This window comes from Neopsephotus bourkii, unplaced genomic scaffold (assembly GCF_033783945.1).
Source record: "Neopsephotus bourkii isolate Nb327-2 ecotype Australia unplaced genomic scaffold, CSIRO-AGI_Nbou_v1 NB_1515, whole genome shotgun sequence".
In the NCBI taxonomy this organism is placed as follows: Eukaryota; Metazoa; Chordata; class Aves; order Psittaciformes; family Psittacidae; genus Neopsephotus; species Neopsephotus bourkii.
The window spans coordinates 42,272-60,161 of record NW_026901991.1 but is presented as its reverse complement, the minus strand read 5'-3'; the positions used below and the strand labels follow the sequence as shown (position 1 = coordinate 60,161).

The 17,890-nt window shown below is 50.9% G+C and overlaps 1 protein-coding gene across 2 annotated transcripts in view; it reads left to right on the top strand.

The window, feature by feature from the left end:
- The first annotated feature begins 713 nt into the window (after window positions 1-713).
- Window positions 714-17,890, top strand: part of LOC133221188 (E3 ubiquitin-protein ligase ZNRF1-like) — a 33,945-nt gene continuing 16,768 nt past the window's right edge. For both annotated transcript variants that reach the window (XM_061369897.1, XM_061369896.1), the window contains exon 1: window positions 714-1,347. In XM_061369897.1, coding sequence (XP_061225881.1) covers window positions 918-1,347 — 430 coding nt within the window. In that variant the 5' untranslated portion in view covers window positions 714-917. The remainder of the gene's footprint in view (window positions 1,348-17,890) is intronic.

The window sequence follows — 17,890 nt, the reverse complement described above, 5'->3', positions numbered from 1 at the left end:
TCTCGCTGTTCCAGCACGCCACCATCTTGGGTCGCCCCAGTACAGGCCAGGCTAGCGGCAGTGCTCCTGCGTACAACTGTGCGCCGCGCGGGGGATGACAGGAAATGTAGTCCTATTGCGTTCACACCACAGACATCCCCAGTCCCGGTTCACTTGGTGGGATCTTATGGTGTGGGTGGCTCTAGTGCGGCCCGACTTACTCGGAGCGCCTAGTTGCAGCAATTTTCACGTGGTTACGGCCCCGCCTCAGGCCCGTGGGGTGAGCGCGGTCGAGGGCTGTGCTCCGCGGGCCAACGCCCACCCGGGGCGAGGTGTCTCTGACCCACGTGGCCGCAGCGACGAGCACAGACCCAGCCTGCAGTGGCTGGCAGCAGCGTAGGGGTTAAAGGCGGCAGGCCGGGGGAGGAGGCAGGAGCATGCGTATTACTGGTCTCTATTGTCTCCGGTGCGGCGCCGAGTATCAAGGTGGCTGTTGGCGGTTAGCAGTGAGGCCGTACCTAGCGGAGCGGGGTCTTGCGCCCGCGCTGCCACATGGGCAGCAGCTGATTCTCCCCCGGCTGCTTGGCCGCGCCCCGGGCAGGAGCGAGGCGGGTGGAGCGACCTGGCTGGCGTCCACACACATCTCATTTCCCTCACCGTCTCGGTTTCCCCTTCATCTACGGGGCCCTGGAGCCCTCGGCGATCCTTGCCGGGAGTGACGGCGACGGCGGCGGCGGCAACGGCGGCCGCCGCCTCGGAGCACCCTCGCCCCTGCGGGCTCGGCGTGGGGAGGATGTTTGGGGCGGGGATGGGTTTTCACCAGTAGTTGCCCGTGCCTCCCCTGCTTCCTTCCGCCCTTTCTCGTTTCCCGGGGGCGGTGCGGCACCGTTACTCACTGGGGGCTGTCGCTCGCCTTCCTCCGGCCCTGTGGTACCCGTATGGGGGGTAAGCAGAGCACGGCGGCCCGTTCGCGAGGCCCCTTCGCAGGGGTGTCGACAGATGACAGTGCCGTGCCGCCGCCAGGAGGAGGGGGGGCGTCCGCCTTCGGCCATTACCGGGCGGCCGGTGGCGGCGCCGCCATGGGGCTACGCAGCCGCTCAGTCAACTCGGTGGCTGGTATGGGCATGGAGCCCACGGCGGCCGGCGCCATCCCCTTCGGGTTGTACGCGGCTGCGGCAGGGGAAGCCGAGTGGGCTCCGGGCGGCGGCGGCGGTCTGGTCTCCAACTCTACTTACGCTCATGGCAACGCTTACCAGGAAACGGGAGGTGGTGACCATAGAGACGGGATGCTGTACCTGGGCGCCAGGGCCTCGCTACCCGACGCGCTGCCCCTCCACATCGCACTGCGGTGGTTCAGCTCGCACAGCGGTGAGTGCTGGCTCCCCGGAGCGTCCCTACGGCTTCCTTTCCTTCAGTGGGTGCCCGGGTGTGGCAGTGGGCACAGTTCGCCTGGGACCAGGATGGGAGGGGGGTTGCTCTGTTTTGGCCGGCTGGTCAACACTCCTTGTGCTAAGCCTGAAGGAAAGACCTTCGTCCCCTCCCTGGTGCTGGGGATGGTGTCTGTGCCAAGGTCGACAGAGGAAGCTTTGTGGAAGGGAGGTGGCTTGACTCTGGGATGTGAAGCAGTGGATATCCTACACACATCCTCCCTGCTTTGCCCTGGGGGAAAGTGGTCTGAGGGTGCTGTAGCTTGAGCACTGGGCTTTGAAGACCAGGCTGAGCTCCTCATGCTGCTTCTGAAGGTGTTTGGGGAGTGCCAGTCAGGTGTAGTGGTTCCCACACCTTAGAGGCTGGGTAAGTGGCAGACGAAGCCTTTGAAAGTGAGGTGTGGGATTTCCCACCCCCCCCTTTATTTTCATCTGATAAAGGGCTAGAGTGAGGCCGAAGCGTGTTTTCTCATTGAAGCCAGCTGGCGGTGCTGTGGAGGAAGCAGAGGAGGAACTGCCTGCCTCTTTAGTGGGGCTGGGGAGCTTGCAGGAAACATGCCAGGTCAAGGGAGTTGTAAGGTTGTCCCCATCTTCACTCTTCAGGCTGGACCCTTCTGTGGGTCCTGGTCTCTGGAGAAGGAGCTCTGGCTGTGAGTAGGGCTGTGTCACTGACCTAGTTTTGGTTGGGTACAGGGAGCAAGATGGGAGGTCCTCCCTTTCCCTCCTTGCTACAAGGGAAGTCATTTCAGGGATGTCTCCTTGTGTTTCCTGGAATAGTCTGGGATTTTTCTCCCACCCATTCCCTTTGCAAACACTGTAAGTTCTCTTTGCATGACATAAGAGAAGAGATTCAGGGCAGCCCAAGGAGAAGGACTTCGGGGTGCTGGTCGATGAGAAAATGAACATGAGCCGGCTTCAGTGTGCGCTTGCAGCCCAGAAAGCCAACTGTATCCTGGACTGCATCAAAAGGAGCGTGACCAGCAGGTCCAAGGAGGTGATCCCGCCCCTCTGCTCTGCTCTCGTGAGACCTCACTTGGAACATTGTGTACAGTTCTGGTGCCCTCAACATAAAAAGGACATGGAACTGTTGGAACAAGTCCAGAGGAGGCCACGAGGATGATCAGGGGCTGGAGCAGCTCCTGTATGGGGCCAGGCTGAGAAAGTTGGGAGAAGAGAAGGCTGTGGGGAGACCTCATAGCATCCTTCCAGTATCTGAAGGGGGCCTATAGGGATGCTGGGGAGGGACTCTTCATTAGGGACTGTAGTGATAGGCCAAGGGGTAATGGGTTCAAACTGAAACAGGGGAAGTTTAGATTGGATCTAAGGAGGAAATTCTTTCCTGTGAGGGTGCTGAGGCACTGGAATGGGTGCCCAGGGAGGTTGTGAATGCTCCATCCCTGGCAGTGTTCAAGGCCAGGTTGGATGAGGCCTTGGGTGCCATGGTTTTGTGTGAGGTGTCCCTGCCCATGGCAGGGGTTGGAACTTGATGATCTTAAGGTCCTTTCCAACCCGAACTATTCTAGGATTCTATGACATGATCTGAGAATTTCGTAATACCCCTTGGGACAATGCTTCATCAGTTGAAACTGGACCAGTGGACAAGAACAAAGTGCAAAATGAGGCATGTGGGGGCCCATTTTCCTCCTTTTATCTTGGGATTTTTTCCCCATTACCCAATCTCCAGAGGCTGCTCTTCTTAGTTAGATGAAAGCTCCATGTCTTGCATTACATCCTCAATGGTAGAACACCCTGGGCCCTCTTCCTATTGATCTGGATAAGCCAGGTTCTTGCTGTCCTTTCTGGCAGATGGTAGTCCTTTTGAGAGTGTCAGTTACATTAAATGATAGTTCTCAAGCTGCAGTGCTGAGAGGCAAAGACCTGCTCATAAAAATAAACCAGCTGCAAAATGGAGTAAGCTTTTTCTGACAGCTCGAGTTAGTGCAGTGCTGCTAAGTTAAAGCCAGTGCCTTGGAAGACTGCAGCACGAGCTGTGGGAAGTGCTGCAGGAGCTGAGTTTCTCTGCTGCCTCTTTTGAGGCCCTCTGAGAATATTTGACCTGTGCTGAAGCAGCAGTGAGAGCAGTTCAGTCCGTGCTGAAGCCTCTCTTGGTGGTGGTTCTTCCTCATTGCTAACTAATAGTAAAAGGAGCAGAGGATGTTTAAAAACCATCCTGAAAACCATAGCAGCTGGTTAACCTATAGCAGGGCAGGCAGGAGTTACTTTCTTCTTCCCCCTTATCAACCTGCTCCTTTCATGGTGCTGAGCCACTCCATTAGCCACTGGAAAGTGCTGAAGCATCAGTGCTCCAGTAAATGGAGAGGAGTTTTGACGTTGCTGTGCCTGACTGTCCCTGCTCCTTTTGAAATATGACTCAATGGTGGGAATGAGGGGCGTCACCAACACACTGAACCCACTCAGCAGGATGTGTGCCTGGGGATCCCTGGGGTCTGCCTGAATTACTATACTGCCTTAGTAGAGGAACCCCCCAAACTCTGTGACTAACAGGTCTAGAGAGTGGATCCTTGCCCTGCCTGCCCCTTTCCTCCTGCCTCTGCACAGACTGGAGACTTGGACAGTGCCAGTGGGGAAGGTTGTGCACATAGGCTTGCTCTTCCAGGAGTACTTGGGTTTGGGGATAGAGCCAGGAGCCTCAAAGTGCAGCTTAGGCTCTGTGGGGACCCCAGTGGGACAGCAAGGAGCCCTGGCTTAACAGCAGTGATAAAATGCTGCTGTTGCAGCAGCATGTCTGTGATAACAGGATCATGCAGATAGGCTTGGCACCTTGCTGCTCCCTTTATCTGCGATACTGGGCCTATCAGCAGGGACCCTGAGGAGTGAGATGGGGTGGGCTTGAGATCTTTTCTTTGGCTGGTCTTGACTCCTTTCCCCCCTCTGCAGTTGAAGGCTTGCAGAAGAGCCAGGCATGCCCAGAGAGGGAGAGAAAAGTGATGGGAAGACTGTGCAGGGGGAGGTTGTGAAGTGGTCCCCAGGGCCAGCATGTGCTGCAGCATCACTGTAGGGAGTTGTGTGTCATGACAGTCAGCAAGAAGAGCCCGCTCCTGAATCCTCCAGGCTCTGCCACAGCTGCTGGGGTGCAGGGACAGCAGGAGCAGTTGTGTACTGATGGCCTTTGCCCTTCCAGGGTGAGGGAAGGAAAGCTGCTGCTCCTAGGAATGGCAAAGTCTAAATGTCTTTCAAATGGGGTGGGTGAGGGGGCTCTGAGCTTTGTGGTGAAGCTTGTCCCTCTCTCTAAGGCAACAGCACATCCTTGGGTAAGTAGACCCTGCTTCCTGATGGGGATTTTCCAAGGCGTGTCTGGATCCATGCAAGCAATGTAACTGCTCCAGCACCACCTGAAGCTGCTCTGGGATTTCCCTTTCTGTCCAGGGTTTGAGATCTGCTTCCTGCTTATGCAGGTGGAAGATGACAAAACAGCTTTTGCAACTTTGGAGTTAGCTTGTAGTGCTTGACCCCATCTCTGTAGCTTCATGACCATTAGGATTTCTCAGCAAAGCCAAGGCTATCAGGAAGAAGGGATTAAAAGGAGATGTGGTTTAATGCTGCATGCCTCCAGCTTTGTATGGTTCTCTTTGTATCACTCATGCTACTCATCTTCATCAGAGGATCTCAGGGAGTTTGCAGAAGCTGTAAATAGCTTAAGGTTTATCTGGAATTCCCCCTCATCACCCAAAGCCCTCAAGTGTTTGAAGCTCTAATAAATCCATGTCACCTCATATGCTGGCTAGCCCAGGGAAATGCCTAGCTCATCCTTATGTGCTGTGCTGTCAAGAATGTTGCAAGCTTTCCATGCACTGACAAAACAAGCTGTTTGTCCTGGATGCTGGCAGCAGCAAGGTCAGGAGGCCTCCTTTGCCAAAGGAGCTGCTACTTTCTCAGCAGCACCTTTCCTGGAGCAAGAGGACCCTGCCTGGGGAAGATCGAAGGGTGGCTGGTGCAGAGATGGCATCCAGTCTGTTGGGTTGGGTCCTTCTCCAGGCAGCTTTAGAGAGTGAAACAAGCTAGAAGTGCTCTTTAATCTGGTTCTGGGGTAAGGGATGTGAAATAGGGATCACTTGTTGGAGGATGAGCTGAAAGTCTGTGTAAATACCTGCACTGGGCAGCCCTGGTTTCTGCCTGGCTGGGGAGAGGCATGTCTGTGGTGAACCCTTGTTGTTCTCTGCTAGCTTCAGTCCCGAGCCTTTTCTCACTTGGCAATCCTCACTCCTGGGCTAGTCCTGCCATTGCAGTCTCCGCCAGAACCACAAGCCTTAATTCTAGCTGGCTAGTCACTGAGTCCACTTTCAGCCCTGACTTTCCTGACACCAACTTTTCAACATGTAGAAATTGTATGTTCTTTCCTCCCCCCTTATGGGTGCTAGGCCAGGGGAAGGGCACCCCAAGGTCTGCAGGAACTTGCCATTATGAATCTAGTTTTGCCAGTGGAAATTTCTGAAGGAGGCTGTCCTCAAGCTGTTTTTTTTGTGGGTTTGGTGCTAGTGACTGCCTGGCAGCTGGGTTGGGCATCCACAGCATTGCCAGGCCTGTGGATCATAGAATGGTTAGGGTTGGAAAGTATCTTAAGGTTATCTAGTTCCAACTCCCTGCCACAGGCAGGGCCACCTTCCACTAGACCAGGCTGCTCCAAGTCCTGTCCAACATGGCCTTGAACACTGCCAGGGATGGAGCAGACACAACTTCCCTGGGCAGCCTGTGCCAGGGCCTCAACACTTTCACTGTAAAGAATTTCTTCCTTATATCTAACCTAAATCTCCCGTTCAAGTCTGAATCCATCACCCCTTGTCCTATCACTATAGTCCCTGATGAAGAGCCCCTCTCCAGCATCCTTGTAGGCCCCCTTCAGACACTGGAAGCTGCTATGAGGTCTCCACGCAGCCTTCTCTTCTCCAGGCTGAACAGCCCCAACTTTCTCAGCTGCTTGTGAGGGATCATTTGGAAGTGGTGCAGGATTTTCCTAGCCTGTTTTGAGCATCATTTGGAAGTGGCTGTGATGACTCCTCAGGCTGGTGATATTCAGCTGTTGGACTCCTTGGGTCTGGAAGGGTTGCTCTTCTGCTTCAGCCTTCTCTGAGCCAGCTGCAGGGCAGCATACACCCAGGGGAAGAGGTAGCAGCTACCTTGGAAGAACAAAGTACTGAATACCAGCAGATGGGAGACTGGAAGGCATATCAGGCCTGCAGCCTGATGATGTTTAAGTGTGTCAACATTGGCATTGCATGTGAGGAGCTGACAGTGGTTATCTCTGGTCTCTGCAGTGAGAGCTGTGCTGCCTTGACTCCAGTGCTGTCTGAAATCTCTGCCTTGCCCAGGAGTCAGGCACTAATTGCTGTTCATGATAACAGCTTGGCTGGGCATGCTCCTCTCTTAAGCCTGTGCTTAAATCACCATAGGGGAGCTGGGTGCCCTCTTCCCCCTCCACGCACCTGTGTTCCAGAGATGCTCTCATGCTCCCTGGGCTGACCCACTTCCCAGGCAGGATTGTCTTCCCAGCCCATGATGTAAGTTTGTCCCATGCTGGTTTGTTTTGCTGTTTGTTCCGGTGACTGGAATAACTGTAAAAGCTTCTCTTGTTTATTAATGTGCTCTCAGGGCTCCTGTACTCCCTCTCATTTGCTGGTTTGTCAATCAGCTGTAGACGTCTTTGGTGGAGGAGTGGTACCCAGGCTGGCGCTGGGCCAAGGGAGCTGTGGAGAGTTACAGGAAAATGCTGCTGAAGGCTGAAAATTAATTTCAAGAGAAACACAGGGAGGGAGGAAAAAAAAAAAAACACTCTGGAGGGAGGAGAAAAAAAAAGCCTTTTTTTCCTCCCATGTAATCTCTGTATGACAAATCAGACAAGCAACAAAGAGATCTTTGAATGAATTCCCTCTGTAGGGACCGGTTCTGTGGCACCCCAGCCAGCCAGTGGGCAACCATGAGGCATGTCTCATTGCCTCTGCTGCTGGTACACCAGATGTGCTGAATACTTGTGTGTATGTGGCTTTCTCCTGGTTCCTTTGAAAATTGAAATCAGTGATAGGGCAAGGGACAATGCATTCAAACTTAAGTGGGAGATTCAGGTTGGATATAGAATCATAGAATCCTAGAATGGTTAGGGTTAGAAAGGACCTCAAGATCATCCAGTTCCAACCCCCTGCCATGGGCAGGGACACCTCACACTAAACCATCTCACCCAAAGCTCTGTCCAACCTGGCCTTGAACACTGCCAGGGATGGAGCATTCACAACTTCATTGGGCACCCATTCCAGTGCCTCACCGCCCTCACAGGGAAGAATTTCCTCCTTAGATCCAATCTAAACTTCCCCTGTTTCAGTTTGAATCCATTACCCCTTGCCCTATCACTGCAGTCCCTAATGAAGAGTCCCTCCCCAGCATCCCTATAGGCCCCCTTCAGATACTGGAAGCTGCTCTGAGGTCTCCACGCAGCCTTCTCTTCTCCAGGCTCAACAGCCCCAACTTTCTCATCCGATCTCCATACGGGAGGTGCTCCAGTCCCTGATCATCCTCGTGGCCCTCCTCTGGACTTGTTCCAACAGTTCCATGTCCTTTTTATGTTGAGGACACCAGAACTGCACACAATGTTCCAAGTGAGGTCTCACGAGAGCAGAGTAAAGGGGCAGGATCACCTCCTCCGACCTGCTGGTCACGCTCCTTTTGATGCAGCCCAGGATACGGCTGCTTTCTGGGCTGCAAGCGCACACTGAACCCGGCTCATGTTCATTTTCTCATCGACCAGCACCCCCAAGTCCTTCTCCACAGGGCTGCTCTGAATCTCTTCTCTGCCCAGCCTGTAGCTGTGTCTGGGATTGCTCTGACCCAGGTGTAGGACCTTGCACTTGGCATGGTTCAACTTCATGAGGATGGCATCAGCCAGGGACCTCACAAGCGTGTCAAGGTCCCTCTGGATGGCATTCCTTCCCTCCAGCATATCAACCGAACCACACAGCTTGGTGTCATCGGCAAACTTGCTGAGCGCGCACTCAATCCCACTGTCCATGTCAGCGACGAAGATGTTAAACAAGACCGGTCCCAACACTGATCCCTGAGGGACACCACTCATTACAGGTCTCCAGCCGGACATTGAGCCATTGACCACAACTCTTTGTGCGCGTCCCTCCAGCCAGCTCTTTACCCACCGAGTGGTCCATTCATCAAATTGATGTCTCTCCAATTTAGAGACAAGGATGTCAAGAATGTAATGTCGGAAGGAAGCTCTTCCCTGTGAGGGTGCTGAGGCGCTGGCACAGGGTGCCCAGAGAAGCTGTGGCTGCCCCATCCCTGGCAGTGCTCAAGGCCAGGTTGGACACAGGGGCTTGGAGCAAGCTGCTCCAGTGGAAGGGGTCCCTGCCCGTGGCAGGGGTTGGAGCTGGAGGAGCTTTAGGGTCCCTTCCAACCCAATCCAGTCTGGGATTCCAAGATTTATACAAGTGATGATGTAAAGGAGCAGGCCCTGATGCAGAGCATTTTGCCCTCCTGATCCAGTACATCAGGACATCAGCTTCTGCTGTGGAGGTAGACCAATTTTTTCTTGCAGATAGAGCAGGAGTAGTTAAAGTTGGGCCTTAGATGTCTCACCTACACCAGTCCCACCAGGCAGGTTTCAAATGCAGGTGAACCCACTTGAGGTTTGGGTCTCCCCACCTGGGAATGCTCTTCTTTTATCTTGCAGGTGCTGCATTGGCCAAACTCTTTGCCTTGGGGCTTTCTGGTGGGAGGCCATCAGGAGGTGCAGCTGCAGGAAGCTGCTGGCCTGGGGCCTCTTCTCCTGCAGCTGCACAGTATTTCCCATGGGCAGAGTCCAGCTGTTGGTGGGTTTCCTGCCCTGCCAGGATGTGAGCAGAGGAGGGGAGTGCAAGCAGGGATGATGCTTTGCTGTTGGGGAGGCTGTAGTGGACCTCTGAGGTGGACCTGACTCCTCTCCCCTCCTTCCCCACAGAGCTGAGCTGCTCCAGCTGGTGTTAACAGCAGGTTGGGGAAGTTCTTGGCTCTCTGCACTCATGCACACTCATTCAGCTGTGGGCCTCCCATCAGCAGTGCAGAAATAAGACTGTGCACCTTGTGCAACAGTCTGGTGGTGCTTTGTAGAGGAGCAGAGAGATGCAGCAGAAATACTTACCCTTTTGCTACTTTTAACAGAAATTCCCCAGTGCTGTATATTCCTGGTGAGGCTGGGTCGAGTTATAGCCATGGCTCCTGAGAGACTGTTACCTACCAGGCACAAAAATGGGGCTGGGATGGGTTCTGGTGAGGGAAGCACAGTAGCACAGGTGAAGAATTGCTCTGGAAGCTGCTCAGACCTGTTTCCTGGCCTTAGCAGGTAGGACTGAGTGACAACAGTGGGTATTTTTAGAGGCCAGTTGCCTGAAATACAAGAGAAGGAAAGCAGCAGGCAGGCAGGAGAACTGAGTGATGCTTCCCCTGTCCTGCATCCCTGCCCAGCATTTTATTTTTGGGGGCTGCTGGTTTTAAGGAGTTTTCACATCCTCTTTGCCTCTCTGCCTGTTGCTTCCTCAAAAGGCAGCTGGCTTCATTCTCCCCTTGAATTTCTCCGAGGTTTCTCTGATTGTGGCTCAGCAGCTCAGCGGTAGTGTTGGGGGCACTACTCTTTGCATTGCAGCTTGGTGTGGTGGGTGTTTGGGGGATTGGAATTTTTTGAGAAGTCTTTGTGACCAGTGAGGGAAAACCCACAGTTCCTCTTGCAGCCAGGGTAATTGCAGTAATCCATTTGGGAGCTTTCCCTACATAGTGATGGAGCTGTATTTCATCAGCAGTGCTGCAGGGAAATTGGATTCATCTTTCAATCCATCCATCCATCCATCCAAGGTCTATACATCCATGGCTGGGGAAAATGAAGGGGGAGAGTTGATGGCTCAAATTACTGTCCGCAGGGAGGTCGAGTCAGTGTGGACTGAGGTCAGTTTTGCAGCCTGACATCTGTTAAGCTCTTGAGCAGGATGGGATGAGGCTGAGCACCCTGCCTGAGCTGCCTTGGCCTTCCAGGTTATCCCTACCCAGATCTTGCTGCTTTGAGCTGTTATCCATCTGCTTATTTATTGCAATGTTGATTTCATAGCCCTTGAAGTCTGCTGTTTGCCTTGATCTTACCCTTCCAAGGGTGGTTGTAGACACCTTTGACTTCTTTTTGCTTACTATATGAAGCAGACAGCACCCTTGTGGCTGGTTCTGGGTATTTCATGGGGCACTCTGCTTCCCAAGGCCCTGCCCAGCTTTGGAAGTGGGGGTACACTGTGCTCCCTTGGGTGTTGCATTGGTGGGGTTTTTTTCTCCTGGAGAAGAGAGGGCTTGAAATCCCACAGCTGGGATTTTTGTCATCTGCAGCCCCACTGTTTCCTTCCTGCTCCCAACAGCCGCTGGCTATGGGACAGCTCAGCCCTTCCCGTGTTTGAGGGTGGCATGTGTTGAAGTGAAGGGGGGAAGCAGGAGCAGAGGAGATGGGACAGCCAGACAGTTCCTGCCTGTGGCATGGTGTGCAGCCCATCTTGCCTTGCTAGCAGGATCTGGCATGGATGTACATCTATGGCTGGAGAAGGGGAGCTCATGCTGGCTGGCTGGGCAGTTTGGTGCTGTTGAGCATCCCACCCCTCCTGTACCATGCACAGCAGAGGTGTGTGATCATCCTGCAAGTCTGCACCCCACCTTTCCCCTCCCTGCTGTCCTGGTATCTGGGAGCATTCACTGGGAATCCCTTAGCAATTCCAGACCCTCCTGTGGAGCAGGGAGATGCTCTTTGCTATGCATCTCTTCCTACCATGCCTGGGCAGCTGAGGTTAGGGTTTGCTCTGCAGTGTGCTCCCACCTAGGGCTTTTTCCCAATGATGTCTTTCTGCAGAAAAAAAACACTGTTAACTGGCCACAGGTGTTTCCCAGCCATGTGCTGCCTGTGGCTGTAGCTCTGTGCATTTTGTCTCTGCTGCCTGCTACTTAAAAATTGCCCTTTCTCTACCCTGAAAAGCAGTGCCTTGTGTTTCCCACACATCCCAGGGGCTGGGAGTCATGCTGCCCAGGGAGGAGGTGTCTCAGGAGGAGGATGGGATTGTTTCCTGGCAGGAGGGGGTACATGGGTGAGATCAGTGCTGTGCTCTGCTCCCTCTGCCAGCATCACAAAGCCAGGGTATGTCATCATGTCTCTCCAGAGTGTCCCTTCATCCTCCCCAGCAAGATCAGCTGAAGCTGAGGCACGATGGAGCCTTGGCAGCATCAAGGCATGAGTGTTTTGCTTTGAAAAAACCCAGGGTTCAGGAGGGAGAGAGCTAGGAAGCTGCTGTGTCACCCCACATCCTCAGATCTCGTTGTGTTTGGGAGTAGCTTAGGTCAGGCTTTTGCACTTGAGCCTTCTGGAAAGCAGGAGTTCCTCTGGCAGCTTGGCAGCAGCTGGAGTCGACAGCAGGGACTCTGTGGATGCCTCCCAACATGGCTTAGGATTGACTCACACCTGGTCCCCATGTGACATTTCCTCGCTGCTCCCTCCCAGCCAAAGCATTCCAACTCTCCCCTTCAGCTCTGCTTTCCAAGTCTCCACATCCCACTTTGCTGCTGGAAGATCCCCTGGGATCCTTCATTTAGACTCCCAGGACACCCCTCACTCCCCCCACCCCCATTGCCCTGTTGGCTCTGTGCATCTTGCAGATGCTGCTGCTGCTACTTGCAGCAGGGCTTGTGGTTGGGCTTCCTCCTTTGTGCAGTAGTCAGGAGGGAAGAAGCAGGTGCATAGGCAAACCCTTTGGAAATTCCCAGGTGCCTACAGGATTCCTCTCCTCTTTAGGCAGTGAATTTGAAACCCGGAGCCTCCCTTGAGAGGTAGGGAATTAGTGCAAGGACATCCTTGCTGCTCTTGGGTGCTATGAGATGGCCTCAGCCTGGTTTTGTGACTAGCAGGAGCCCTGAATGAGGTAGAAACTCAGTAAATTCAAGCCCTGCATCCCCATGTCAGAAGTCTAAAGTGTTAATGCCTTTGCTGGGCTGTTGCCTGGCATCCCTCTGCTTAAAATTGCTTTTCTCTGGGATGCTAAAATTAGCTTTGGGCTACAATTCCTTATGAAGCCTGTTCCCAGCAACCAGGGCTGTATTTCTGCAGTAAAGTAGGACTGGCAGGCAGGGTGAGGTTGCCTTTCTCATCCAGGTCTGGAGGAACTGATTCTGCAGTATAGACTGGGCTATAGGAGGGAGATGGTCCCTACCTGTAGCATAGGTACCTGTCCTGGGTTCAGCTGTTCACACTACAGGCCACACTGGAGGTGTCTTGTAAGGCTTTGGTGTGTCCATCTGCTGAGGCTCAATGGCTTTGGGTGCTCTGGAGCAGATGTCCCCGTGGGGTTCCCTCACTTGTGTCTCCTGCCCCTTCCCAACTCTCTGGCTTTCCTCAGCCCCAGTATTGCAATCTGTTCTCCTTCTTCCTGTCCTTCACCCCCCCCCTCCCCCCATGCCCATAAGAAACCAGCTGCCTAAAAAAAATACAATATAGTAAAATATCTCTGCCTCCTGGCTTGAAGCAAGGCAACCCTGGACTGCTGCAACGTGATGCCACCCAGCCCCTCTACTTGTGTCCTGCATCCCTCCAGCCCTGCATCCCAGCTGGAGCACTGATGCCTTTTCTTTGCTGCTGCATCTCCTTTGTGTGGCTTGAGTTGGATGGGAGGGGGCAGAGACATCTCCAAAGCCTCAAGTGTTAGGGTGGTGCTGGCCTTGGCCAGCTTCATCATCCATGGCATGTCCCTGCTTCCCTTAGCTAGTGTGTGGCTACCCTGGTGGCAAACACCTGCAGCACAGGGGCTTTGCCAGGAGCCACTGCAAGTCTGGGACAGCTTTTCTTAGACACTGCAAAACCTTGCCTTGCACAGAAGCAGCTTCTTTTTGGAGTGCTACTTCACATTACAAACATTTATTTTCTCCTGGCTCAGCAAGGTGGACTGACTCCATCAGCAAGGAAATGGTAGGGTGGGACGGGGATGGACCATTGCCAAGGCCCATTTAGCTTCTTTCCAAGCTCTGCCATTCAGGGATGTCCCATCCCAGCCACGTGCCTGCTGCCTGCCTGATCATCTGGGGCTGGCTCACTGGCATTCCCCAGCCCTGCCTCCCTTCCATCCCCAGGAAGGCAGGATGTTTGTTTCCACCCTGGAGCCATCCTTTATGCTCTCCCGCCTCCCTGCAGCCTTGAATTGGGAGAAAGGATGCTCATAGGGGCCTTTTTCAGAGCTGGCAAATGATGCTGCTTAAGTGCTTTACTCCTTCCTGCCTGTGTGTCCCTGCTTGTGTCAACTCTTGTGCTGCTCAATAGCCCAGCACTGTCACTGCATTCACCCAGTGCCCTGGGCCACAGAACCGTGTTCGGCTTTGGCTCCTGCATCTGCCCATGCAGCTGATGCTGTTTTCTTCTGCAAGGGGAGGTGGGTTTGGGAATGATTCTCCCAGGTGCCCTGGCCTCCAGGCACTCAATGCAAGCGCTTTGTTGACAGACCTAGCATAGTCCTTGGTGTGACAGGTTCTTGGTGTGACTGTGGGCTGCCTCCTGGCCTGTTATAAATTGAGACCACAACGGATCATAATCCAATTAAAATTTTATTAATTATAGCAAGTAGAATATGAGCAAAACAGCGCTGGACGACAGGGGAGTCTGCGCTCCGCCAACTGCCGCCCTGAGCAGTTCAAACAGCCCCCTTTTATACATCTTTTATGCTTGCAGAAGCATTACACAGCATTTTTTATGTTCTGCAGAAGCGATATCTGGTCCGGCCCAGACACGGACAGGATCGACAGACCGAGAGCTCCCCCTCGACTCTGTGGGCGGTGGTGCTCGGTCGCTGCCCCATGGTGTAAGCGATTGCGGTTATCTCATCTTGTGCAGGCTATGTCTGGTGGTTGTTTGCAGAAGCAATTTCATATCTTTTATTGCCTAACTTTTACATCGAGCTTAACATAAGTCTTAATAAACAATATCCCTAGTTCTGAGTTTCTTACAATTCCCCCCTTTTTCTTTTTATCCTATTGTTTATTACACACTATCTTCCTTTAAACAGTGCTCGCATGGTTGGAGGCATTGTTGGGTCCCCACACTACTTTCATTTAAACATTGATTACATGGTTGCCAACATTCACAAGATGTTTCTTTGTTACAGATACATTTATGAGTTACACATCCACAATTCTCATCCTCATCATAGTCTTCATTTTCATTGGTAGGTACCTTTTCATATTTTGTTTCAGTTCCCATAGTTAAAATAAGCAGTTTCGCTACGTCAAATCGTTCTCTAACAAAGCGTAAAATATAGCTTAATATACAAGGCCCAAATACAAGTCCCAGAATCAATATAATAAGCGGTCCTGCTAAAGCAGACAGTAGAGTGGTTAACCAAGGTGAAATATTAAACCAATTCTCATACCATGATCTACCCGCCTCACGATCTCTTTTCCGTTGTTCTAATCTCTTCTGAAGTTCAGACATGGTGTCTTGGACTACTCCCGTATGGTCAATAAAAACACAACATTCTTCTTTGAGAGCTACACATAATCCTCCTTCCTTTAAGAATAATAAATCCAACCCTCTTCTATTTTGCAGTACTACTTCAGATAAAGACTTCACTGAAGCAGCTAAGTCCTTGATAGATTGTTCTATTCTTATTAAATCCTCATCTACAGCCGTTTGTAAATTTTGTAATTCTTGACCTTTTACTAGGGAGGCTATGCCTGTGCCTGCTCCAACTCCGCCCGCTATTAACAGTGTAGCTAAGGTTACTACGGTAATTGGCTCCCGTTTTTGTCTGCTCAGATCTTTGTATTCAAAATAGGGTAACACTTCCTCAGAGGTGTGATAGATTATACGAGGAATAATAATTACCTGTACACAAAACTGAGATTGATCAAACACGTTTAGGGATAGGCAAGGTGTTACTCCGATGTCTGAACAAACCCATTTAGCTCCCGGTGTCGGGATAGCCCATTTGTCATTTCTATTCTTATGTCTCTTTATAGTTTCTGTAGTGATTGTTACTGTTTGGTTGCACAAAGGCTGATATCTTTTGGGCACTGTACCTATACATTTTCCTTGACCTGTTATTAGTTGAAGAGTAATTCCTTGCGTATGGTTCTTCTGGTCATCCCATGAGCATTCTCGTGGGTTTGAACCACTAGACCATTGAATTTTACCTGGTATTCCGATCGCCTCAAAATATGGTGGTCTAACATTGTAACATAACCAGCATTCCTTAGTTAAATTTGGTTTGCTTTCATTAAGGATACGATAAGAGGCTTGCATTAAATCCCATAAAGGGTCTTTGGATTCTGACACTCCTGAATCCCTAATTAAAGAGGACTCCGTTACCTTGTCATCAGTTGTTCTATCTGTTTCTGATAGGGAGTTTGGACGAGTGGTTGTAACACTTGTGGGGACAATCTTGGAGTTTGGACGAGTGGTTGTAACACTTGTGGGGACAATCTTTTTCTTAGGGACAGTGGGTGGATTTAATACCTTATTTGGCCCAACAGGGAGTGGATCATGTGGTATTTTAACTTTTCTTATGAGAAAGTGCCCTCCCCAATCTTTAGGAATTCCTGCATAGACACGTATTCCCCATGTTCGTCCTACTAACCACGTGTCGTCTAGGGGATGCAATACTTGAAATTTGATGTAGGTACAGATTTCCCTGTCATGTGAAGCTACATAATCCACGTCACGCAGACCTGTAAGATCTACACCTGTTTGTTCAGGTACACAATCGTTAGGAGTCCAGGTTGCTTTTATATATTTATCAGGATTCTTTACTTTCCAGCCCGAGGCTATTGTCTCACATCCCCAATAACCACAATAATAGTGCCCGGGATAATTACAGTAAGGCTTTCCAAAAGCCGGGCATATATAAAATGGAGGTCCTTTTTCACAAGGTATTGGTACTAAATTACAAAGTTTCACTATAAATTGAGGTGGCCCTGGTCTGTGAAAAGTGGCTATTGTTCTCGTTCCTTCCCAAGATATTAGTTCCCACTTAAATGGTTCATGTGGGTTTCCCCCTTTTGCCTGAGTTATTATCAATAGCAAGACTAACGGTATACCAGGAAAAAGGGTGTCTGTCAATTTTGCCAATTTAAGTATATTTTTACCAGTCCTGGGGAAGTTCAGCCATTGCTGCTTCTGCGTCCCATTGTTCTGGTTCTTTTCTCCACAGTTTGTTCCTCTTCTGCCTCGCCCGTCGACTCGGTTGCTTCGAGCCACGGGGTGTACCATCTTCTCGGCAGCAAGGGAATTCTTCAGGAGGACAGCTGCTTCTGGCTTTCTGCCTATTCACATAGGCTTCCCATTTTGCAGCTTTAACTAATGGGGCAAAGCAAGGCATGGTTAATACTTCCCTTCTGTACTTGATAGCCAAAATCTCAGTTACAAAGGGGACTGGTTCGTTAGAGTGGTAACAATAACATTGAGGATTTATTCCCTTGGCAAAAATTTCCCACCACTCATGGGATTCCCAAATAATTTCTTGTCTAACCTCCAATTGTTTTAATGTCCGCTTAGTAAAAGTTCTTTGTATTTTCCAACACCATGTACAAACCCCTGTCGGAGGATATCCGAGTTTACAGTGTATCCACCATTTCTCCTGGCATACTTTACATCTAAAACAAGCAAATGGATAACAATTGCAGTTCAAATTATTACATCTAATTCGTATATCTAGAGTACATATATTATTTACATCAGCATATTTTCTATATTCACTATTGTGTGGTTGCATATGTTTAGCAATTTCCTTCAGCACACTTTGTATGCTTCCATATATAATAGATAAAAAGAGAAATAATTATTGCAAATATAAACAGCAATACACACTTTATACCAAAAGGTAATGCAGCAAAAGAATCAAATAAAGTCTCTATCATTACGTTATCTTTTCAGGGTTATCTTGGTGTCACCTGGAGTACTGATTACTTTCCAGTGGGGTCTCGTCACTGGGCCTTTAATGCGACTGGCATGAGTCCATCCACGCTCAGCAGTTCGGACAGCTGTTTCTGTTGTAAGCAAAACAAGATAAGGTCCCTCCCAATTGGGTTTTAGGGTTTCTTCCTTCCACACTTTGATCAATATCCAATCCCCCGGTTTAACATTGTGAATTTTTAAGTCCAACGGGGGTCGTTGCACAATCAGTCCATGTTCCCAAAGCTTGTTACGATGTTCTGCTAATTGTGAAACATATTCGTTAATCACACGGTCTCGAATTAAAACATTTGTTTGTGGACTTTCAATTCTATAAGACATTCCATACACCATTTCAAACGCTGATATTCCTACATCTGCTCGGGGTCTGGTTCTGAGAATTAATAGTGCCATGGGTAAGGCACTTAATCCATGACAATTTGGTTTCTATCATTAATTTAGTCAAAATAGTTTTAATTTCTCCATTCATCCTTTCAACTTTTCCCGAACTTTGCGGATGCCATGGTGTATGGTATTCCCACTTAAT